The following is a 26,016-nucleotide window of genomic DNA, read 5'->3' on the forward strand; positions in this document are numbered from 1 at the left end:
GGTTCGCCAAACTGGCGGTCTTCGGCGTACATTGCTAGTTTTTAATTGCGGTAATAAAAAGCCCACATACAAACTGGCCAATGTACGTTTATTCTGATCTAAATACGCCAATAGTGTATTTCGCTGATACACGAAAGAGATGCGCATATTAGAAATACACGAGAAGAAATGGGACAGAGCGTTAATCTTTTGTCCTTCATCGTGCGCCCGGCTTCGCAACGCCAATGTCGCCGTTTTATCGAGTAAAACCATAATTTAAAAATGGCCTGGCGGCATAATTTAAAGTAGCCTATGTTACTCCTGAAGGTTTCGTCTGTCTCTGTGCCAAATTTCATCGAAATTGGTACAGTGGTTTTTGAGTTAATTTAATTACAAACAAAAACACAAATCTTTTCTTTTATTAGATTAGTATGCATAGGCGCAGAGGAATTAGAAATGTTATCTCTCAAGTGGTTACGCCACCTGTCATTGTCTCTTGTTTTTAACCCCCGACGCAAAAAGAGGGGTGTTATAAGTTCGGCCGCTAAGTGTGGTCGGTCTGTCTGTGTACGTGGCACCGTTGGTCATCAACGGGTGAACCGATTTGGATGCGTTTTTTTTTATATTGATTATTGATATAATGAAATAGTTTAAATTGTATGTGGTGGTTCTTAGATATGTTTGATTGAATCGTTCAGCCGCTCAAGAGTTTTAGCGAAATGAATATTGAAAGTCGGCGGTTTTTAACTTTGTTTCACAAATAATCTTGCCTTTGTGTTTGAACAATTTAGTATAGCTTACACAATATTTTATATCTATATTAACTTTTAACTCTGTTCACTGTAAATTCTATAACAAAAATAAATGGCCTTAAATAAATTCAAACTGCGACGCGCGCGCATGTACATAAAATCATGACATGAAAACATAAAAATTGGATATTTACATATGTTTTTGAGTTTAAAATAAGAAATATATATTAGCAATCTATACTATTCTTATAATGAGGTAAGCGTTTGTGACACATACTTACAAATGTTTGAGGCGGGTAATCTCCGAAACTACCGAACCGATTTCAAAAATTCTTTCACTATTAGAAAGGTACATTATCCAAAATTGCTATAGGCTATATTTTATTTTAAAATTCCTATATTTTATCGTAAATTAAGTAAATAAATAAATAAATAATAAATATATTGATTGGGACAAATCACACAGATTGAGCTAGCCCCAAAGTAAGTTCGAGACTTGTATTATGGGATACTAACTCAACGATACTATATTTTATAATAAATACATATATAGATAAACATCCAAGACCCGGGCCAATGAGAAAAAGATCATTTTCCATCATGACCCGACCGGGGATCGAACCCGGGACCTCTCGGTTCAGTGGGTAGAACCTTACCACTGCGCCACCGAGGTCGTCACGGGAGCGATCCCAATAAATAGACTTGTATAATAATAATAATGTATTTTAATCTGTCTGTATGTTTGTTGCAGGCATGTACACCATGCGGATGCTGGACGGGGCCAGCGCGCACCACGCGCCTCATCCCAACCACACCCACATGATGATGACGGGTGAGTTTAGGAGACTCCACCGTTGAGGAGTTCCCTCGTCGGGAGCCGATGCCGAGAAGTAATCAAATCATGCTCGTCCCAATAATACATTTTCATGGAAACTGAAGCGACGTGGAAAATTTCAACTCTGTAGGACAAGCGGAATTAGGTGAAATTTAACTCGCAAAATTTGATTATTGACAATCAACATACAACATAGTAAAGGTGAATAATATATTATTATTAAACTATTAGCTAATGCTAATATATAGATAATTCTATACTTATGTATTTTGACAACATAGTTTACAAAATGCTTGCAAATTTAATGTTTATTTAGTTTACAATTATTTACAAATTCTTGTAAAATTATTCTTTTTTAAATTATATCAGTAGATACTCAACAAACTTGACGTTTCAATGTTTAAAATAATTATTATGTTTCAAATGTCAAATCGATTTTAAACCGAGCTTTATTTTTAATTCGCAAATGTTGAAATTCATTTAGTTTATTTTTAATTCCAATTTTAAATGGTTTTGATTTTATGAAACAATGAAATGTTTTTAAATTCTAAACGAAATTTAAAAAAAGAACTTCCGCCTGTAATTGTTGGTTCTCCTTGAAAAGATATAAAAATACAACTAGGTACATACACGCGACGTCGACAGCATAGAATAGTTACATGTGGTAGTATAATTATATTTTTTGTGTTTCATGTGTTTAGCCAGATTACTAATCTCTGGGATTACTAATTCGACCAAAAGTCGAAATTCGAACATGATTGTCATACAACATTTATAGCTTTTTGGGGGTTGATTTTTGAAAGAAAATAGCCTATGTTTTAACGGGGGCATCATTAATCGCATACATAACAAATTTCATTAGAATCGGTCCAGCGGTTTAACCGTGAAAGCGGAGCAGACATAATTTTTAGTCATTTGGGCGTTGATTTTTGATTGAACCAGGATTTTAAAATACCAAATTTCACCAAAATCTGTCGGAACGGACAGACAGACTTTCGCATTTATAATATTAGTATGGAAATCTATGGTTATCATTCTAGTAATTGATCTGAGATCCAATATCACATGCACGATCACCGCTAGTTTTAGTTTCAACTGTTTCAAACCCCGTCTGCAGAAGGAGGTTATAAGTTTAATGTGTCTGCGTATCTGTATGTCTGTCCGTGCCATCGTAGCAGCCAAACGGCTGAACCAATTTTGATCCATTTTTTTATATAAAAGAGAATTTAATCGAGAGTGTTCTTAGCCATGTTTGGATATTGTGTGTTTGGAAACCGTCAGCTCAGTTGATAGAAATTTAGGTGTCGAGGGTTTCTAGGATCTTTAATTTAACGACCGCCGTGGCCTAATGGTCATCACGCCGGACCACTACACTGGAGGTCCCGGGTTCGATCCCCGGTCGGGTCAACATGGAAAATGATCTTTTTCAGATTGATCTGGGTCCTTGATGTTTATCTATATATGTTTATGTTATAGAATATAGTATCGTTGAGTAGTATCCAGTAACACAAGTCTCGAATCTACTTTGGGGCTAGCTCAATCTGATTTTTTATTTTTATTTATTATTGTTAGCTGTAAAATTGTAATTATAATAAATAAAATAATATTTATTTAAATTTGATTAACAGCTGAACGCGATTCTGCTTCGGACAGCGCGGTGTCCTCAATGGGCTCAGAAAGAGTGCCGTCTCTCTCTGACGGCGAGTGGTGCGAGGGAAGCGATTCTGCGCAGGAGTTCCACAGGTAAGAATGAGGAATGACAGTTGTCCGAACTCGAATATCTTTTTCAGATTGGCCCGGGTCTTGGATGTTTATCTATATATGTATTTGTTATAAAATATAGTATCGTTGAGTTAGTATCCCATAACACAAGTAACTTACCTTGGGGCTAGCTCAATCTGTGTGATTTGTCAGTATACATTTGTTTATAATTATTATTGGACATTTAATAATATTTTTTTCTATAATAATTGCTTCTCTAACAGTCAACCAAGAGATCTTTCTTTTCGAGTGTGTTAATTACTAACACTGGTGTCGGAGTTTGTTCAAGTCGCTTAAAGGCATGAATTTTACGACCTTATAAAATTGTAAAAATGTAAATAGTTTTAATGTAATGACACTGTCCGCAGTTCAAAGTTCCGTCCATACGAGGCAGCGTATGGACGCGAGCGCTCCACACCCCACCAGCCGCAGAAGAAGCATCATATGTTTGGAAAACGATGCTTCCAGGTAAGCCAACAATTTATATTACCCATTAGCCGCAACCCGCGGTGTTACTCGCGCAATCTATACTATTATTATAAAGTGGTAAGCGTTTGTGAGTTTGTATGTTTCAAGCGGGTAATATCCGAAACTACCGAACCGATTTCAAAAATTATTTTACCATTAGTAAGGTTTTTACATTATCGAAGATTGTATTGCACACGTGCGAAGACGGGGCGGGTCGCAAGTGATAGATAAAAAACCGAGCTAATAATATTAATGCGAAATTGGCTTTGTTTATTCAACCAATTTTCTCGAAATTTTAATCTTAGAATAGTTCCCGAGATAAAATCAGAGTAAAAAACAATAATCTAACAAATTGTTTTCCCCAGCAGGAGCAGCCTCCCCCCTCCCTAGAGCCCCTCGCGCGCCCCACTCCCGCCCCCGGAGTGGTCAAGTACGAACCGTGTCCCGAGCAGGCGTACCACGATAACATGCATATGCATAATGGTAAGTGAGAAAAGTAGAGAACTATCTGGCTATGCCTCTCCCGCCTGACACTCCTGTCAGACAAACCCAAGACACGATAATGTAAGGAAGCGGGCCCTGGGCTCCAACGCTCAACGGTTGAGAAAGCTACCGCTTACACACTCAGTTGAAATAGAGAGAGAGAGAGTCGTCGAGCGTAGTCTTCATCTCGATACTTTAATATCGATTCCACACTACAACAGTTCGCCAAATATTGCGTTTTCGACGTACATTTCTTGTTTTTCCATTGCGGTAAATAAATGCTCTCATACAATATACGCAATGGAGTGACAGTTAAAACGCTCAGATAAGAGAAAGGTATGGCATGGAAGGGACCACTTTTTATCGCATAAGCCATTTTGCCCTATTGTTCTTTGGCATAACGATTTTGGCATGCAATATATTGGTCATAATAGCTCAGGCATAATTGATTTTTGCCATACGGCTAAATGTGGCGTAATTAACTTTTAAGTTGGATTAGGCTAGTTATGGCTCGAATTGTTATACGTAAACCATTATGCGTAAGAACGTTATGCTTAAAAATTATTATGCCATAGTAAAAGTATGCCATGTTAAATTATGACATAAAATTGTATGCATAAAAATAGGGAACAGATTATTTATTTAATGATCGTAACGCAGTACGGAATCTTTTCAGAATTCGCAAGCCGTCATCAACTCGGCCCCCACCCGTCTTTACAACCCGCTTTGGAGCTCAACTCCGCTCACTGCAGCTCGCTTTTACAGGTAAAGCATTTACCTATATATAGATACTATCTATATATATATATAAATACTAGTTATTACCCGCGCCTTCGCCCGCGTAAACTTTCCGGGATTAAAAGGTATCCTATGTCCTTCTCCGTACTTCAAACTACATGTATGCAAAATTTCAAGAAGATTGGTTGAGTAGATAGAGCGTGAAGAGGTAACAAACTTACTTTCTCATTTATAATATTAGTAGTATGAATGAGATCTCTTCCAGTAGACCCGTGAAACAGGATGTGGAGTTGCAAAACAAGGGGCCACGCATTTTAAATTGTTACCCAGTCAATTAGCCATACAATGAGAATTCAGAGCAGTCAGTTAATGTACAAGTTTTATATTTAGATAAATAGAGATGAATGAATGAATGAACGAACGAACGAACGTGATTGAATGAACGAACGAATGAATGAATGGATGGATGGATAAACAAATGAATGAATGTTTTGTATTGCATAAAATGTGGTACATACAATGATAGATAATAGATAGATATTTAAAACTGTCTCTCCCCCCCCCCTCCCCCCTGCAGACGGGCGTGCCGAGCCCTGCGCCGGCGCCGGCGCGGTTCCCGTACGGCGCGGAGCGCGTGCGCCACAACCACACCTACAGCGCGCCGCTCGCCGCCGACCAGCGCCCCGCCGCCGTCCGCGACAAGAGAGGTAACTGATTAAACGTTTTTGTGAACTGTGTCACCGTCGAACCGATTCGAAGTGAGACGCAGCGAACGACAACACACTTCGAATCGATTCGATAGTGTTAAGTGAAATGTAAACCCGCACTAAATGTGAATTTTGTGAATGACTAGATGTTGCCCGGGGCTTCGCTCCGGTGGGAATTTTGAGATAAAAAATATATGCCTATAGCATTCTTGGATAATGCACCTTTGTAATGGTGAAAGAATTTTTTAAATCGGTTCGGTAGTTTCGGAGATTACCCGCCTCAAACATCACAAACGTTTACCCCTTTATAATAATAGTATAGATCGATTTTGGAAATGATTCCTTCCTCAAGAAAATTTATGAATCGTAACGACAGGCGCGCATAAGGACTTTTGTCTAAACGTAATAAATAAATAAAAAAGTTTTTTAGTTTTAATGTCGTTTCTATAAAACGTTAACTCTTCTATAATGTTCGATTCCGCTACGTAACGCTAGTGTACTGTCTCGTGTTGCTCGGCTATTACATAGAGTTAACATGTGTAGAATCGCAAATTAGATTTTTTTTTATTTATATATGAAAAAAAAAAAACAACTACGAATCACGAAAAGTCGTGGAATAAAAGTTGCTTGTTTTGATGTGCCCAAGTAGTCTTTAGGAGGTTATGCGTTTGATACCAGTGACCCTGTATATGTTAAAACAATCCACCATTGATTGTTTTAGTGCGGCGATTGACAGATGGCAGCATCTCCGACGGGGGCTCGTCTGCGACCAGCAGCGGGCAACACTTGTCTAGAGACGAGAAGAGGGCGAAGGCACTGGGTGAGACATCACTTATTCCTTTGAATAATATATGACTATAGCTATCTCTGTCTTTACAGAGATAGCTATAGTCATGCCGTCCATTTCGCTCGCGTGCGTAGTACATGAGAAGGAACGAGACAGAGCGCTGAAATCTTTAGTAACTGAAAATTTGACGTGAACACTGCCTGTGTAGATGTAATCGAAAATTATAAATATGAAAGTGTGTTTGTTTGTCCTTATTTCTGGTGTGGAGGTATATAAACTCATGTGGCACGAGTTCGATTCGAACCTTGGGACCTTTCGGTTCACAGGCGGGCGTCATAACCATTACACCACCACCGCTTCAAAATATTATAACAATGGTAAAATACTATACGAAAAACTATTTCTTGAATGTGATTATGAAAACTTTTACTTTTTACCGCGAACCGGAGTCGAGGGCAGTGAATAAATGACTTTAAAACTAGTGTTTTGTTCTCCAGGTATACCAATGGAGGTCCACGATATAATTAACTTGCCAATGGACGAATTCAACGAGCGACTCTCCAAACATGACCTCAGCGAAGCACAGCTGTCCCTCATAAGGGACATCCGGAGGAGAGGCAAGAATAAGGTAAACTAAGCCTTATAGTTATAGCATTTAGGTATTCTATTCCGGTGACATTAAAAAAATTGTCTCTAAAACGACCATGGATAAACACGGCCTTAAGAACATCCGGGCTAGGGGTAAGAACGAAGTAAATTGAGTTTTGTAACTACTACACATTATTCAGTGCTATATTCCAATAGAAGTAAGCCCCCATCACAGTAGAATTTAATGCATTCAGGTGTACAACAAAACTAAAAATAAAATTGTTTTAGGTTTTTTTATTATAAATGTAACCATATAAGCGTTAGAGTAAATTGATCTTTTTTAAATCCATCATTTTGACGACCTCTGTGGCCTAATGGTCATCACGCCGGACCACTACAGTGGAGGTCCCGGGTTCTATCCCCGGGACCATATATAGAATATAGTATCGTTGAGTTAGTATCCCAAAACACAAGTCTCGAATTTACTTTGAGGCTAACTCAATTGGTGTGATTTGTCCCTATATACAGAGTTACTGGTATCTAACGCATAACCTTTCAAAGGCGCATAAGGTACATAGAAACTAACATATTTTGTTATTTTGTCTAAACGTAATAAATACAAATTTCTTTTTTTTTGTTTTAATGTCGTTTCTATAAAACGTTAACTCTATGTTCGATTCCGCTACATAACGCTAAGTACTGCACTGTCTCGTGTCGCTCGGCTATTACATACAGTTAACATGTGTAGAATCTCATATTAGACTGTATTTTTTTTATATGAAAAGAAAACTACGAATCACGAAAAATCGTAGAATAAAAGTTGTTTGTTTTGATGTACCCAAGTAGTATTTTCGGGGGCTTTGCGTTTGATACCAGGAACCCAGTATATGTATTTATGAATCCACCGTTCCCCCGCTAGGTGGCGGCGCAGAACTGCCGCAAGCGCAAGCTGGACCAGATCACGTCTCTGGCGGACGAGGTGCGCTCGATGCGCGACCGCAAGCAGCGCACGCAGCGCGACCACCACAGCCTGCAGCACGAGCGGCAGCGGCTCAAGGAGCGCTTCGCCAAGCTGTACCGGCACGTGTTCCAGGTGAGACCGCCGACAGTCCCACTCGCACTTTACCGATTTTTTGTTTTTGTAAAGGTCCTTTTATAATTATAAATATACATGTTTTTTTTTTAACTTTTACAACACAGGCCTGCCTTGTTCAGACGCCAGTCGTGTTTCCTCGCACCATACATATATAACAAAGTTAACACGTTGTTAAACATTTTCCCAAAAAGAACTCGCGATTGTGAACTCGCTGTACAAAAGTTCTTATTTAACCTTAAGTACACTGACGCTGAATCTCTCATAATTGTTGTAAACTAACAAAAATGTTATTATAATATTGCTCATATAGTTCATGTATAAAGCATCCTATAAAAATCAAATATAAAGTCGTTTTTCAGAATCTAGAGCATCTCTCGCTCTTATCCACATCACAATTTACAGATCAATTTGAATCATGATTCACCAAGCTAAAGCAACTACTAGCAGTGTTTTCAGCTATAACTTATTGAACTTTGAAATTAACTCACATTTTTACATACATAACTTCTTGAGACACACACAGAGTCAAACACTCATATCTTCTTCTCCCCTTAACTCGTATGCATATTGTTTGATCCAAGCATAAATAATATAATAAAAATTAAACAATACACGACCACACAAGCATACTCGAAAACGACACTAAACACTTCCACCGAAACGTATCTTCTGATATCCAATGATCACACAATGTTACTGTGGGCGAGGGTCCTGGAGTCCTGAAACACAGGATTCTCCTAGCTCAGGCTCCAGTCCACCCCCTCCTTTATTAAATACAACTGAAGTAATTTAAATTATGGTGGAAATAATCAACTTTTTCTTTTCTTTTTTCTTTCTGGCTTTGATTTATCAAAAATGTGTTGTTACAGAATCTGCGTGACCCGGAAGGTCGCCCGCTGTCCTCCTCGCAATATTCTCTGCAGCAGGCCGCGGACGGCAACGTTGTCCTTGTACCCAAAATGCAGCACGGTTAGTCACATACATGTTATACACATTACTAGCGACCCGGCCCGGTTTTGCACGGTCTAAGAGGCTATTCTGTATAAAAAATACTGAAAACTGCATTAAACCGTTATTATATTAAGTGAGTTATTCATATTAATTTATTCCAAAAACAATACAGCATTGTGTGGAAATATTAAAACAACAAAATGAAAAATAGACATTATTACACAGAGTTGGAACAGACAGATGCTGAAAGCGACTTTATTTTATCCTATGTAGTGAGAGTGATTTATTTATTTACACTACATAACACAGTGTACATGTGAATCAAGTACAAAGTAAAGGAAAAACTTAAATATCTCCGTAGAGAGCGTTTCCGACTAACTGGCGCCAGCATCATACCATTTGTATCAATTCCTCTTAATTAATTGCGTAAACTATAAAACATTACTGGAGATTGTGCTACAAAAGATATTTTTGTTATGACATTAGAAAAAAATAATAATTTTCTCTTTCTTCATCAGATCACTCAATGAACCGCTCGTCAGACGACGAGATGGACAGAAAAACGAAGAACTACGAGCAGTGACCCCCGCCTTACTTCCCGAGGTGGTAGCACACAGACAGACACGCAATAAATGTAGATATATAGCACTTTAGGTAACGCGAGAAATCTTTGTGACAAAAAATATTTTTAAGAAAAACTATAGTCGATTCCACATGCAGTGTGATTTTCGTACAACGACCTTTGTATTCGAATGTATTGCTATCCTGCTCGGACATAGCGTTGATCGCTTTTGTTCATGCAATGTTAAAGAGTTGTTGTTTTTAAGCAAATAAATAAGCGCTAAAGCTGAACGTCCACCGCCAGCTAAAGTAATTAAGAACTAAGCTAAGCTAAATTTGAAAGTAATACGTCCACCCAAAAAGCTAAAACTATGTAAGCGATGGTCGGTTTGTACTAGAACGTTACGTCAGAGTGGTGAGGCAAGGGAGTGAGGTGCGCTTAGTTTATCTCAAGTAGTAACATAACTGCGGCCGCGCTGAACGCACATGTATAAAAAAGGCTCAACTATGCGAGCTGAGCTTAGTTGGCGGTGGACGATTGGCTTCAATATTGCTTTAAGAAATATAATTATGTAGACTTAGGTTATGAATATCTTGCGTTATCTATAAAATAATGTCTAACTACCGTTAACCCTCGAAAGTTATGAGTGATTCAGAGGTTGTATGCAATTTAACGTAATTAAACTATACTTAACAAAAATTAAAGCTATAGAATTAATTAATTCTGTAACTTTACTTCTTGTTCTGGATTTGTAACATTAATCGTATTTGTCTATGGTCGGCTTGGCTTGTCACGTTGACAGCTGTCACTTTGACGTGTGTCTTGAATTTGGTTATTTTTAAAAGGTTTCGCGATGAGGGAAATATGGAATTTCTTGCCGCTTACATTATTTAAATCTATAATAAAATTCCCATCACTTTGGATCTTTTTTAAGTTATTGCATGTATGTAATTTATTTACACATTCTTGATGTAAGATCATACAATAAAAAACATGTATAATCAAAATAAAACAAGCAATTTTTTTATTTTTGTTTTTGAAATAAATGAAATGATTCCTATTTCTGTTCTGCGACAACCTAACGGGGCAACGATGGCCTGTTTGCCTCTATAATTTAAATGGTTTCACAAAATCATCTCGAAATTTAAAAAAAAATGTGATAGTATAAAATATTCCATTTTTTGTTAGTATTTTATAGGTTTTTCTTGTTTTGATGCGATTACATTATTCACATGATAAAAAGCATTGATGTATTTAAAGTTATTCGTTCATCGATTAAGAAATTGAACACACGTTGATCACACATGCATAATATTATCTATACATCGATGCTTTAGTTTGCGTATGCCAGAAATGACTGATTTTAAAATAAAATAAAAAATACCATAAATATAGAATTTTTGGTGTCCATGACGCCGCCTCGTTGCAATAAGTAATTATAAACTATATTTAACACATTTTTGTAAAATATTCTTTTTTTTCTGTTTTATTTATGTATGTATTAGATTAGGTTAGTTTGTTATAGAATTTTGAATTCTGTTTTTCATTGCTACTAAGCAGTTATCAATTTTCGATGCAAGTACAAAAACTCACCTCACATATTAAACATAGATACATACAGTAGTCTTTACCCGTTACGGGGTAGACAGAGCCAAGGGTTATGAAACTCGGTGGCCACAATCAGCTGTATGTATGTTTATATTAAAAAAAAACTACTGAAAATATTGTGTTGTCACTGAGTATCTTGAATCGATATGTTTTTTATCGATAAAGATATCTCGTCACTATCGAACACGAAACTCGGTGATAACGCTAAATTTGCCAATCTGTTGTAACAATGTATAATATCACTTGTAGTTATATATTTTAAAAGATCGTCAGTATATTTTTTCATAGCGATCTTTATAAAATGCTACTATAAAAGTTTGTACGTAAGTTTTAAAAGGCAACTCATTTTTAATATGTAAAATATATTGTCTATGGTCAGTTTGTTTTTTCTTTTTTTTCTCAACACCCAAAAGCTAAGTCAGTGTTGTCTTTTTAAGAAAAATCGCTTAGGTCGAGCGATTGTTTTTGGTGCATATTTTTTTTTATAACGCGTAGTATATTGCTTAATATTAAAATGAAGTGTTTATATATTTTTTTATTTAAGGATTTTAGATCACGGGTAGGAAAAGCATTTCACTCGAGTTTTTATTTTATTGAAAAGTAGGTGATAAGGCTGTGGGTTCGTCAGCTAGTTTTTAGGGTTCACATATTGAGTAATTATTCGTATTTTCTTATACAAGTTCTATGGAGCTAGAGGTACAGCCTGTGAAGAAAATAATTGCGGGCGCTGTCTCCTGTCGGCTAGCAACACTCGGTGTTTATCAACCAATATTGACCATTCTGGTATTGCAATGGCTATTAGCTCGTTAATAATCCGTTTCTTAACTGTCCGTTTCTTAAGAGATTGATACTGAAGTAGGCACCACTAATATGTTTTTTTTATGCAAGGCACATATATATCAAATTGTGTGAAAATTGAAGCCACTTTTTTACCTTTTGAAATATTTTTTTTTTCAAAACATTGTTTTATTAAAGAAAATTGCTAATCTAATCCAACCCTACATGGAACCGTATACGACGGTAATAGGGACTAATTTGCAATGTTTTTGTAACTACGTTGATGTGCTTTTTTTTGTATTGTGTTGTCACATATTTTTTACTCAATATATGACCCTATAATTGTGTTATCTGTGGCATTGTATTCGCATCTCTTTCTACTGCATATGTGTAATGTGTCTACTAAATTTTTTACCGACTTAAAAAAAGGAGGAGGATGTTTGAGTGTATTCTATTTTTATATGTTCATCGATTTCTCAGTCGATTGTGGACCGATTTTATTTCCTTTTTTATTATACTATGTTTGATCACTAAAGTATTTTTCAATATAAGTGATTTTTTGCAATCATAATAGGATTTAAATAAATTTCTCTCAGATCAGTTGAATTGTTATTGTTTAATCCTATTTATTAAAGTTAATATGCTAATTCGTATTTCTATTCAGATAATATATTATCTGCTGGCCAGAAAATACGAATTAGCACGAATTAACAGTTATAAATCAAGCAGAGCATTCTAAAAAAGTAATATTTGAAATTTATGCTCGTTCCAAAACAAACAGTAATATAATTTTATACGAAAAATATATCTCCTTACTCAAGATTCCTTACTATATAACCTTTCCTATACTATAACCTATTCATAAAAAGATAAAGCATACTTCAAGCTAAAATGTTTTCTCACTGTCGCACTTTACAATATTTGACATCGACAGAACGAGACAAAACATACCTAATTACTAACTTTTTTTCTCGCGAATTTAGCAGAAATGTCTATAGAAATTTGTAGTTCTTAGTTTCCTATTTGTAAGCTTTATATTTACACTGTTATGTTGTGTAATGTAATAAATAAATAATTTGGCATTTAATATGCTTTAACTTTTTATGAGTGTTCACGACGATCGATTTATATAACTTTTTTAAATAATATAATGCCACAGAACCATGTTAGTATTATTTATAGCAAAATTTATGAAACTGTGTTGAATTCATTACTGAAGGAGCATACAGCTGTATATTATTAACTTTTATATTATAAGTTTTTTTTTTACTTGTAACAGAAGTTATTTTTAAATTAGGTTCTATAACATAGTGTTAAGTCTAAATATAAAATGTGAATTTTAAAGTTTTGTTTCATTTATTATTTACTGGGGCTTCGCTCCCGTGAATATTTCGAGATAAAAAATACCCTATTCCAAATTTTATAACAATACGTTTAGTAGACTTCGCTTGAAAGAGTAACAAACATACATACATCGTCATAAACTTTTGCTTATTATTACTAGGATTTCTAATTCTTAAACATTAATAAAGTAGTGGAGTGTATGAAAAAAAAATGATGTCACTCACTGCCACTGAGTTGATTCATGGATTTAGTAATTGCTTCGTCGGTATATGCGACAACTCATTCATTAATAAAAAATAAAATAGTACGTCAACACTCACACAAGCGAATTGCATAAGTTCATAGTGATAAATTCCAATGTAACAGACAGGGAAAGACTAAATCAATGAAAATACAATGAACTTCTGTATTCCTGGTGCAACGGATGTAAAGATGGCCGAAGAATTCGTAGTGAATAGCGTAGTAAATCGTAAAGTAATAGACAAAGACAGATATATATAACAGACAGAGAAAGGCTACATCAATGAACTTTTGTATTCCTGGTGCAACGGATGCAAAGATGTCCGAAAAATCTAGAACTACTACAACAAAAGAAAACAGAAGGCAATATATAGATCGCAGCAAGTAGGAACGAGACAGGAATAATCGAATGCTCCAGAACCAATTACAAGCCTTCCTTCCGCACACACACACAGAATAATAGCCAACATTCTAGAAACGCCCATTTTGCAATAGGTGCGAAAGAGAAGGAAATACATCCTTTACGCCGTTTCATTCTTACAGTACCAGGGAAACATCATAATCTTCCGCTATAAGTTCGATTTTATTCTTAAAAGTTCTTACTGGAATCTTTGTCTTTTTCTTACTGGAGTGTTCCAACAGGAAATTGCTCGTCGCTGTCTGGTTATATAAGAATCTCCGAGTCCTTCGACAGGACAGTTTTTGATTTTACCAATTCCAGTCTACAGTCTCTTGAAAACAGTGGAATACAGAAGAAATAGTTATAGTGAATAGTTCCAGGAAACAGTGAATACAGTTTTCAGTTATAGTAATTAGTTTTCAGTCAGTGTCAGTACAGACAGTTTTTTATTTTACCAGTTCCAGTCTACAGTCTCTTGGAAACAGTGAAGTACAGAAGAAATAGTGAATAGTTCCAGTAAAGTTTTCAGTTATAGTAGTTATAATAGTTTTCAGTCAGTTTCAGTGATAAACAGTCAGTTTTATTTGAGCACAGAAGAAACAGTGAACAGTTTCGTTAAAGTGAACAGAGTTTCAGTAAACAGTTTTCAGTTAGTGTTCAGTCAGTCTTTAGGAACAGTGTTAGACACAGTACAGTGCAGTGATACCAGTACCTAGAGAGTGCACAGCGATTATTAAAAGTGATAGCATAGTTCATCGTATTAATTACAGATAGAGACTGTGTATATGTATAGACTGTGATAGATTACAAATAGAATAGTGCACAGACTAAGAATATAGTATAGTTATAGACAATAAATCCTGCACTGTGAAAAGCCGTGCAATTTCTTACTTCTATTTATTAGTGAACCTATAGTAGTGCTAAAAGACACCTAGGCGAGTCTACGATTAGCCTGTGTCCTGCACAGTTGGAGTACCCACTAATTCCATGAGTTGATTTCCATGAATATGGAAATCGAGTATAAGGTACAGAAGGTTATGAAATGAAAGGTTTATGAAAAAGTAGTCATGTATGAGAACGTAGTCAAATAAGATTTGAGCATCGCATGGATCTAGTAAGTACTTCGTACAACAGCATTGTCATATAAAAGTCCGTTACAACACTGTTTTTTTTATATATAAAAGAACAAATCACACAGATTGAGTTAACCCAAAAGTAAATTCGAGACTTGTGTTATGAGGTAGGTATAGGTACTAACTCAATGATACTATATTTTATAGATAAACTTCCAAGATCCGGACCAATCAGAAGATAATTTCGCATCATGACCTGATCGGGGATTGAACCCTACCTCTCGGTTCAGAGGCAAGCCCTTTACCACTGCGCCACAGAGGTCGTTACCTCTCCATGCCATTTTAAGAATTAGTACGCAGCAGTCTTGTATTATGTTACGCTGTTACGTCCAAACCACAGGATCGATTTTAATGAAATTTAGTGTGTATTTGCATATAATTAAAACTCGTGGCCACAAATATATTAACACAAGTTTTTCAAAACTCAACCCCTAAATTTAAATCACTGATTAGTTGGAGTAGGTTTTCTTTGTTTTGTCTCTCTCTTTTCAGTATTTGACGTCGAAACAACAATACCGAGGAAGAGAATCAGGGAATAACGTTTTCATTAATAAGGGGACTAAATGTGGGGTGAAAGTTTGTATGAAAAAAATAAAACAGCATAACAATTTGGGGGTTTTATTGCGGTCACCAGCGAACCCTGGGCCGGAACTCGTCGCTGACGGCGACGCGCTTGATGCTCTCGTAGCCGAGGATGACGCTGAAGCTGAAGCAGGCCGACTGCACCAGCCTCGCCGACAATCCTTTCATGTACAGTCCCCTAAACCCTTCCTCCTGCCATAAGACTTTGAACACTTGACGCATTGAGCTGACTCCTTCCACCTGCCAGGGAAAGTGTACTTTTATATAATTTTAAACTACTTATATATATATTACTTTTAAACTATATTTTTATATAGTTTTTTTAGTTGAACAGATTTATACCTTCGTGCTAAGGTCGTCTGCGTGGGTTAAAGCTCACTCTGATTCAGATTTTATTGCAAGTAACAAGTTATATAGGTTGGTTAGGTTACGTGCATAAAGTGATAGTACACGTGATCTGCAAGGACACAGCAAATATAGAGAGCAACTAGATACTTATTTAACTTATACGAGCGAGGTCTAACATTCTACTTGGTAGAAAAATATTTTTTTTTTATGTACGCGATAACTTTCGAACCGCTGGTCTGATGTTGATGAAATTTAAAAGGTATATAGGATATGCCAATATAATTTTTAAGTTCGTAGAGCAACAAAATGGGTTAAGACATTTTTGAAAATATTCACAATTTTGTGTTCGCCAGGTCTAAGTTCGCGGCGAACAACTAGTTGGGTCCCAAGCAAAACTAAGCTGGAAACTTGTATTAGCTGAGCCGTAGTCCAGATACCTTAGAGGGGCACTGATCTACGCTGTATACCTGCAGACGCGCGCGCACGATGTCGAGCGGGTTGGTGAGGACGGTGGTGGTGAACCCGCCCAGCGTGCCCGCGGCGCACTGGATCAGCAGCGTCGACACCCACGCGGGGCACACGCGGTACAGCTCGTCTGCACACCAAAATCCCAACTAATATTACAAATGCGAAAGTAGGTTAGTTTGTCACCTCTTCACGCATTATCTACTGGACCGATTGTTATGAAATTTGGTACACAGAATAAAATATAAATATAAAATACACATATAACATGAAATAACCTGGAATAACACATACTTTTTATCCCGAAATTCCATTGCGGGATAAAAAGTATTATTATCTAGTACATTATATTGATAACTAGCTGCGCCACGGCAGTGAAGCCCCGGGGCGCAGCCCGGCCCTGGCAAACCCAACAAGTGCTGGCTTGATGTCGTCAAGGATGATATGCGTGACAATGGTCTGACAACTGGGAATACCGACCGTGCGAAACGGAGACGAAAATGTAGGAAAGCGAACTCTTGCCTCCGAAACTCAACGGCTGAGAAAACAATCAGTAACACACTAAGATGACAGAGTTATATACATTTACACAGAGATATACAACCCACCTTGGTAAGCAGTATAAAGCGCCCACCACAACGCTGAATTAGGAACATAGGCCGCGAGCGAAGCCGCGTACCCGCGGTAGTAGCCCAGCACGCCGTGCGCGCGGTACACGCGGACCGCGACTTCCTTCGCGAGCGCCGCCTTCGACATCTTCTTGTCCAGGTCCAGGCCTAGCGGGTTGATTTTCTAAAATAAAACACATAAAATATATACATATAATTTATATGTATATGTTTCTATTTAGAAATAAGTAGTACTTTTGTACTTAGTTTCCTATTTGTAAGTTTTATATTTACATTGTTGTGTACATAAATAAATAAAAAACAAAACCGTTCACAAAAAAGTTAAAGCTGTCAAAGTTGTCTCGTTCTGTCAATGTCAAATATTGTAAAGTGCTATAGTGACAAAACATACTTTAGTTTGAAAAATATGCTTTAATTAATAAAAGTTAACTACTCGATCAAAAGACAAATAAAAAAAATAGGTAGGTAAGCCCTTCTGGCATGATAGGGACCGACTGTTCTAATGAGTTTCTTTCGGCATTTCTTCTCAGCAGTGGTCGTTCCGAAAAGCTAGTAGTTTGTAGATTTGGTAAACATCATTTAATTTAGAATATGACGTCAATAAGTGCCTGTGAAGGCCTAATTTCTGAATAAATGATTTGATTTTGATTGTGAAAGACAAGAGCTCCTTCGCGAGCGCCGCCTCCGACATATTTTCCATCACACTACATAAATAATTTTAATAGAAAGTATTATAGTTTCCTATTGCATAATTTACTTGCAGTTGACTACATCGAAAACAGGATAAAAAAATTAATTATTGTCTTTAGTAAAATAAAATAAAAATGTAATGACAGCGCGTGCGCAGCGGTCGAAACGCCCTTGAGAACCACACTAAATGATGTAAACAAACTCACGGGGTTCCTGCTGCCGCCGGCGCGGCTGTGGACGAGGCCGAGCACCATAAGGTGCTGGCTCAGAACGTCGAACGGCACGATGATGCTCTGGCCCACAATCGAGGCACACCCACCGCCGACGAACGACTGCATCATACAGTTAAACAACATTAGGACAAATCATACAGATTGAGCTAGCCCCAAAGTAAGTTCGAGACTTTTGTTATGGGATACTAACTCAACGATACTATATTTTATAACAAATACATATATAAATAAACATCCAAGACCCGAGCCAATCAGAAAAAGATCGTTTTCCGTCGTGAACCGACCGGGGTCGAACCCGGGACCTCTCGGTTCAGAGGCACATTGCCACTGCGCCACCGAGGTCGTAAAAAAAATAACAAATTCATAAATGTAACCCTCTAACGCAGGGCCCACTATATCAGAACTACGAAAACTTTATAACATTAAAATCTATACTATTATTATAAAGAGGTATGCGTTTGTGAGTTTGTATGTTTGAGGCGGGTAATCTCCAAAACTACCGAACCGATTTCAAAAATTCTTTCATTATTAGAAAGGTACATTATCCAAGATTGCTATAGGCTATATTTTATCTCGAAATTCCGGCCATCATCTGGTTCTGAGCGATGTATCGCGATGAAACCTATACCCAATAATTCAATTAGTTCTTTTCTAAAGAGGTTTTTCGTTTAATAGTTCAATTCTAAAGAGCAGAGCACCACCAATTTGTATGATATGAAGGTATATATTAATAAAATAAACGTTTTCTATGAAAATTATTTTGCGTGTTTCCAGGTTAGATAAAAGCGAATAATTCACATTTGTGGTGCCGCAATTTTGTCTCTGACAAATCTGAAACGCCAGAGCATGTGAATGAATGCTATGAATTCACACCAAATGGTGTGAATTCATCAGATTTATTTCTTTCCTTCGATGTTTTGCACAAGTAATAAGATATTTCTGCAAAACATCGAAGAAATAAATCTAGTCGTCGCCATGACATTGCATCAGGGTAATTATGATTTGCTGGTCCGAGAACTGCTTTTACATAGCTAGCATAAACCAGCCGGCAAGAAGGCCGGCCGAAGGAAGGGGTACAGTCAGTCGTAGGCTTTGTATGAAATAGTTTGCGTCGTTCCACATTGAAGGAGCTATGTACTCTAGAGCAGAGTACAATTCCTCAAATTTTCAACCACAAATATACAACGAAATATTCAAGCTTGCGGGTTGCATGATGACGAGAACCGCCAAGCCAAAGCTGTCCAACAAGGACAGACAACACGGAAGTTTATTCCGTAGTACAGTCAACAAGTTACCCTGTGTGAACCTCTATGCGCAGTAATAGAGGCGAGTTTGCATTGATAATGGATAGGTTGATGTGCTAGGTTGACTATAGATTTTAAGTTACATATATACAACTGTGAATACCGCATCAAATTTCATTGAGTAGTTTTTGCGTGGTGCGCGAACAAACATACAAACAGACACAAATTCTAAAAAATAAAATATTTCGGCTTGTATTAGTCCCATAAAAACAATAATTGTTTTTTTTTTTCAATATCTTCTACGTACAGTCATAGCCCACATACAGTTTTATTATATGTATATATATATATATATATATTACTTACTTTTAACTTGGGATTAATGTCATATTTTCCTAATTCGTGCCGCACTCCTTCGTACGTTGATATATAGAACACACCGGATATTATCTGAAACTGAAAAATGAAACATGTTAGTTTATTCTTCTTTCTCTCTCGGTCATCTTCGCGTGTTCCCGATTGCATTCGGAGCTGTGACGCCCCAAAGCCTAGTTAGCGAAAAAAAATTGCCATTAAATTTGGAAGATTTGGCTATGATTTTACAACCGGCCGCCCGCGTGACGTCAACCCTCTTTAGGAATGCTATCGTTGCCTATCAGCTGTTAAGCTTCACAACCAGTTGTTAAAAAAGAATGGAAAATCTTACTATTCTCTCTTTCCCTCTCATCTAATCGTTTTTCCGGTTCCTTCCTCAGCCGTTGAGTGTCGGAGCCCAGAGTCCGCATTCCTACATATTCGTGTCCATTTTGCACGGTCGACATCCCTAGTTGTCAGACCATTGACACGCATATTGACGACCTTCGTGTGGGAGTGGTAAAGTTCTTGCCACTGAACCGAGAGGTCCCGGGTTCGATCCCTGGTCGGGTCATGATGGAAAATTATCTTTTTCTGATTGGCCCGGGTCTTGGATGTTTATCTATATATGTATTTGTTATAAAATATAGTATCGTTGAGTTAGTATCCCATAACACAAGTCTCGAACTTACTTTGGGGCTAGCTCAATCTGTGTGATTTGTCCCAATATATTTATTTATTTATTCATATCAATCTTGACGACATCAAGCCAACATTTGTGGTTTCGCCCTGATCTTTTCAGGTTTATTTTATTGGTTCCCTAAATAATTTTGTTAGCCAGTTTGTTTATCGTCTGTTACAATAGGCTCGACCGACATAAATGAATTTTCGTACGGATATTGTCAAAGAACTTTGAGTGTAAATTGTACAAAAAATACACAAGAGAAACATGCCTTTTGTGGCGAGCAAAAGATAGGATAAATATATTTTTCCAAATTTTAACTGTGAATTCTAACAATATATCAATATGGCGTTTCAAAATTTACTCCTATTTACACGCACAAGGACTGCTTTGTAGCTATTTTGTATTAACACTAGACGTTGCCCGCGGCTTCGCTCCCGTGGGAATTTCGAGATAACATATAGTTTATAGCAAAAATGGATAATGTACCTTTTTAATGGTGAATTTTGGAAATCGGTTCGGTAGATTACTCGCCTCAAACATACAAACTCACAAACGCTTATCTCTTTATAGTAATAGCTATAGATTATCAGAAACGCCGTGCGCCGTACAAAGTGGTAGGTACAGTCAACAGCACATCAAGTTACCCTGCATGAACCTCTATGGCGCGGTAATAGCGGCGAGTTTGCAATGAATTTGTCTAGCTTGATGTGCAGTTGACTGTACTAGGGATTGAGCAAACAAATCGTTCAACATTATCATAAGGAAAGGATGCTATCACGTCTTTTGCAGATAAGTTATTTTTGTCTACTGGTTACAAAGTTCATATATGGACGGGTAACAACAAAATTAGTGGTTTATCATATATTTTCATTTAAAAAACGCGCGATAGACTACGTCGCGTGCAAGACCAAGAGATTAGATAAAGTATAGCGATTAACACGCAAATATTTAGATAACACCAGCTCCATACAGCAGCGTCTGCATATTATCATACTACATAGTTTAAAAGTCAATCGTATTTCATTCTTCTATCCTCTTCAACTTGTACCAAACATACTTTTGTATTTTTGCATTTGTAATGCATAAATCATAGACCAAAATATTTATAGTACAAAATAGTAAATAGTTTTCAGTACCAAAATATTCCTTCATAATTAGAAATCAATTTCAGTTAAAGCACAAACTAGTAAAGTTTTCAGGAGTCGAGGGTTTCATAAACAAAATTTACACTATCAAAGTAGCTTTCTGTCTCTGTGACGAATAAGATTTGTAATTATGTAGTCACGGGAGTCGAGAGTGTCATGCTCACTCAAATGGTCAATCTGGTAGTGGCGTCGTGGGCCGGCTCGTGAGGTTCCCTTTATTATGGTTGAGCTACGCGATGGCTGACCTATGCGTCAACTCGTGAACGGGTGCTGCCAGAGGGAACTGGTCATCTCGTTTCTCATATATTTTTATGTAACTTAATTGTGTTTCAAATCGATATATATATATATATATATATATATATATATATATATATATTATAATCAGCACTCGGATCACAATCATGCCTAATATTATAAACGCGGAAGTAAATTTGTTTGTTACCTCATCACGCTTTAACTGCTCAATCAATCTTCTTAAAATTTTGCATACATGTAGTTCAAAACACGGAGAAGGACATAGGATACCTATCATCTCGGTTCGGTCTCGCGAAGGTGCGAGCAGAAGCTAGTAATTTATACAGTTCAACATTTGCAAGCATATACTTACACTGGATAGCCAAAACCCCCTATACAATCCAGAAATACCCTCATATTTATATATCTTTGAGATGGCGTCTACGACTCCGTTGTAAGCTTCTTTTTTCCTTTGCACCTGTATCTGAGTCTTCACTAACGTGAGCGGGTAGAGGGCGCATCGTACTGAAACATAAACAAAAAACTTAACTCCTAGATTGCCATGGTCTTGATAGCTGAGTGGTTAAGAGCACTGTCCCGGTAAAGCAGAGATAAAATTAAGGACTCGAGGAGTAATCAAACCCACACGGGTTTGATTACTCCTCGAGTCCTTAATTTTATCATCTCACTAGATGTTGCCCGCGGCTTCGCTTCCGTGGAAATTTCGAGATAAAATATAGCCTATAGAAATCTTGGATAATGTATGTTTCTAATGGTGAAAGAATTTTGGAAATTGGTTCAGTAGTTTCGAAGATTACCTCAAACATGCCTCAGACATACAAACACACAAACGCTTACCTATATAATAATAGTATACTACTGTACTGTCTGTTTTGATGTAGCCAAGTAGTATTTTGGAGGTTTTGCGGTTGATACCTGTAACCCTGTATATGGATAGCAACAAAAAATAACTTACTTGTGAAACTGCTTAATGTGTAGAGTGGAAAAAATTTGCTCTTGTCCATCATGCTCCATTCTATTGTTGTGATCAGCTGAGGAGGAGGTGTCTCAACCATCGTGGCGGCCATCTTATTCCTCTTGCCGTCCCCCGTATTTCTGTCTCTCTCTATACTTCTGCTACGCCATGTGCTTAAAAGCATCTAAGCTTTTTGTACTCAACTATTTTCTAACAGCTATATACAATATTCTCTTTGGTGATTACTCTTTTATTTTATTAATCTATTATGATTTTTAAAACAATCAGTTTCAGAAACTGTAAAATTTTCAAATGGAATCAACAATGTTAACGGAAATAAAAATAAATAAATGTTAATATATTTTCTTAATTAGTTTATGATCACTATGAGACTAGTTCGATCTCAATATTATTATTTTTTATTGATGCTTAGGATATTTTCTCGAGGTATTGTTTACTTTTTTTTGTTTGTGATAATGGCTCGTCCATGTTTCCCGCTTTTACGATTGCAGTATGACAGCTTCACTCAAGCTGAAACAAAAATATAAAAATTTATAATTTGCTGCTCAAACCTTAAATTCATTACATTACATTTAAAAAGAAAACCTTCCAATAAGGCTGATTTAAGCAGATTTCTGGGACATCTACATTCCAATGTCTTGAAATTCGCATACATGTAGTGTGGAGGTGAGTAATTTATTTACTTGTGGGGACACCAGCATAAGCACCAGACGGGTGATCTGTCCTCTCACACCTGGACCATTTTGCCCCCATGGTGCAAGGTGATAGTGTATCTCATTTTAATCAAAAAACCCCACAAGTATGCATAATTAATGTTCTACAATGAATTTACATGTTTTAAGAAAAACATGGTCATAGATACTTAGGTGACCTTGAAGACAATATATAAAAGTATCAAAGTAAATTCTGTGCATAATGACATTGTAAGCAAATGGAAGCTGGTGACAATTAGATCAATAACATTGTAATACTTCTGATATGTGACAAATCTTTCACGCTTCAACTATCTATTATTTTATTGTATTGTATACGTAATCAATGGTAATTCGAGAGGTAAACACATCTTTCGACACTATTTCTATGTAGTTTTTTGCTATAATTAGGTAACATTGACAATGAACCTGTTTACGCTTACCCTGAATATACGAAGTTTGACATCACAACAATAAATGGAATAAACAGTACACAACACAAATAACACTTGGTAATCACACTACAATGGTGTTTTATGTAATAATTTACACAATTTTGATTAATTACACCATGGAAAAATAATCATAGTTCTATCGCTGTCAGCTGATTGGGTGGTCCTGCCTGTACTGTCAAAGTAAATGTGATGACATTTGTTTTTTACTAATGTTGGTGATGTATTTTATCGACTCCACTAAATCGATTACCGCCCAGGGAATACACACGATAAACGCTTGCTACGGTTTGTGTTGTGGGCTTCTTGTAGGATGTGGATGTTGTTAGGATTGTTGTGTACTACTTCATACTGTTGAGTATAAGTTAGTGGACAGCCACCACATTTAAAGGTTATATTCTATTATATATATTGTTTATGGTTATCTCATAGAGTGACATTGTTGTTGTGAAAAATGGTTTAAATTTGTAAGACGTTAAAATGTAGCTGATAGAAATAAAAGAGAAATAAAATGATTTAATATAAAGGAACTTTAATTAATTGAGGCATTCAGATCTACAAAGCCAATAGCACGCTTCCACTGCGCCAGATGCGTACGGTATAGTATGTAATAAATTTATTTGAATTTTAGAAAAATTACACAAGATGTCGGCAAACAAAGAATGTAATATTTTAAAATATAATGTGGTGCAATTTTCCGGAGAATCTTTTAACACGTGGGCCTTCCGAATCAAAAGTATTTTACGTGAAAATAACTGTATTGAAGCGATATAAAATGAGGAGTTTTATAAAAAAGAAATAGCTACCCAAAAAAATCTAGAGGCACGAGCCCAAGCTCTAATAATAGCAGCTGTAGCGGATAGCCATTTAGAATATGTAAGAAAAGATTCGGCCTACCAAATGTTTAGAAATTTAGAACAAAATTTTAAAGAAAAAAGTACAAGAAGTAAACTATTTTTACGAAGACAATTAAATGAAATTAAATATATAGAAACAGAGCCTTTAAAACATCATTTTACAAAAATACAAGAAATTTGTACTTCATTAAAAGAGGCAGGAGGAGGAATTTCGGAAGAAGAACAGGTAAATTATATATTATTGTCGATGCCAAAATCATATGAGCCAATAGTAACAGCTTTAGAAACGATTGGAGATTTGAAAATAAATATGGTAATGGATAGATTATTAGGAGAAGAAGAGAAGAGAAAGAATTCGTCACAGGAGAATGAGAATAGACAGAGTGCTTTTAATTGCGGAAAAAGAGGAGTAAGAGATAATTTTGCAGGAAGAGGTAATTATAATAATAGAGGAAGTTATGATAATCGAGGATATGTTTGAGGAAATTACAATAGTAGAGGAAATTATAACAGTCAAGGAAGATATGACGGTCAAGGAAATTATAACAGTCAAGGAAGTTTTAATGGTCAAGGAAGATTTAATGGTCGTGGAAGATTCAATTGTCGAGGAAGATTTAACGGTCGAGGAAGAGAACAAAGAAATTCATATTATATGTATGGTAATAGTAGTAATCAAGATAATGTTGCATTTTTCGGAAGATCTGAAGATTCTGATGACTGGGTGGAATTTATTGTAGATTCTGGATGCTCAGATCATTTAGTTAATAATAAAATTTACTTTTCTCAGTATATAGATTTAAAACAACCAAAATTGATTTCAGCTGCCAAAAATGGTATCTCTCTCCAAGCGGTAGGTATAGGTAACATAGAAACTCAATGTTATGTTGGAAAAAAGTCAACTACATGTACAATTAAAAATGTTTTTTATGTGCCTGATTTAAGAAAAAATTTATTGTCAGTGTCAAAAATGGAGTCAAGTAATTTGTCTGTCACTTTTGAAAGAGGTAAAGTTCGAGTTTATGATTCTTCTAAGTTTTTAATTATGATTGGGAACTCTGACAATTCTCTATATAAAATTTGTATGGAATTCAGTAAGAAAAATTGTAATAACTGTTTTTTATCTAATTCGGATAGTTTGTTATGGCATAGGCGTTTTGGTCATTTAGGTATGAATAATTTAAATGTTTTAACTAAAAA

General features: G+C 36.3%; 2 protein-coding genes across 19 annotated transcripts in view; one reads left to right on the top strand and one right to left on the bottom strand.

The window, feature by feature from the left end:
- LOC128682010 (segmentation protein cap'n'collar-like) overlaps window positions 1–13,436 on the top strand; it is a 111,218-nt gene extending 97,782 nt beyond the window's left edge. For 12 of the 17 annotated variants that reach the window (XM_053766450.1, XM_053766440.1, XM_053766449.2 and 9 more), the window contains exons 12-22: window positions 1,483–1,563; window positions 3,195–3,309; window positions 3,696–3,795; window positions 4,161–4,278; window positions 4,955–5,043; window positions 5,594–5,723; window positions 6,445–6,543; window positions 7,008–7,138; window positions 8,018–8,191; window positions 9,064–9,163; window positions 9,664–13,436. In XM_053766450.1, the coding sequence (XP_053622425.1) occupies window positions 1,483–1,563; window positions 3,195–3,309; window positions 3,696–3,795; window positions 4,161–4,278; window positions 4,955–5,043; window positions 5,594–5,723; window positions 6,445–6,543; window positions 7,008–7,138; window positions 8,018–8,191; window positions 9,064–9,163; window positions 9,664–9,728 (1,202 nt within the window). In that variant the 3' untranslated portion in view covers window positions 9,729–13,436. The remainder of the gene's footprint in view (window positions 1–1,482; window positions 1,564–3,194; window positions 3,310–3,695; window positions 3,796–4,160; window positions 4,279–4,954; window positions 5,044–5,593; window positions 5,724–6,444; window positions 6,544–7,007; window positions 7,139–8,017; window positions 8,192–9,063; window positions 9,164–9,663) is intronic. The other 5 variants (XM_053766452.1, XM_053766451.2, XM_053766445.2 and 2 more) reach the window with 1 other exon arrangement.
- Window positions 13,437–15,811: 2,375 nt separating this feature from the next.
- Window positions 15,812–24,153, bottom strand: LOC128682023 (uncharacterized protein). Of its 2 annotated transcripts, XM_053766479.2 has the most exons (8): window positions 23,954–24,153; window positions 22,798–23,328; window positions 22,195–22,346; window positions 19,767–19,856; window positions 18,130–18,255; window positions 17,213–17,396; window positions 16,607–16,734; window positions 15,812–16,031 (listed from the first exon to the last, which is right to left on the bottom strand). In XM_053766479.2, the coding sequence occupies exons 2-8, from the start codon at window positions 22,979–22,981 to the stop codon at window positions 15,837–15,839; spliced, it is 1,059 nt and encodes a 352-aa protein (XP_053622454.1). In that variant the 5' UTR covers window positions 22,982–23,328; window positions 23,954–24,153; the 3' UTR covers window positions 15,812–15,836. The 2 variants fall into 2 exon arrangements, with proteins under 2 accessions (XP_053622454.1, XP_053622453.1); XM_053766478.2 differs by lacking the exon at window positions 23,954–24,153 and having other exon boundaries at window positions 16,577–16,734; window positions 22,798–23,120.
- Window positions 24,154–26,016: the final 1,863 nt, after the last annotated feature.

Source organism: Plodia interpunctella, chromosome 29 (assembly GCF_027563975.2).
Source record: "Plodia interpunctella isolate USDA-ARS_2022_Savannah chromosome 29, ilPloInte3.2, whole genome shotgun sequence".
NCBI classification, from domain to species: Eukaryota; Metazoa; Arthropoda; class Insecta; order Lepidoptera; family Pyralidae; genus Plodia; species Plodia interpunctella.

Excerpts from the sequence above, each read along its gene's own strand:
- LOC128682023 (XM_053766478.2), bottom strand. The coding sequence starts at position 22,981 with ATGCTTTTAAGCACATGGCGTAGCAGAAGTATAGAGAGAGACAGAAAT. Across the intron at positions 17,397-18,129 it reads CCGGCGGCAGCAGGAACCCC|AAAATCAACCCGCTAGGCCT; the intron begins GTGAGTTTGTTT and ends GTTTTATTTTAG. Across the intron at positions 16,032-16,576 it reads TAGATCAGTGCCCCTCTAAG|GTGGAAGGAGTCAGCTCAAT; the intron begins GTATCTGGACTA and ends TTTCCCTGGCAG.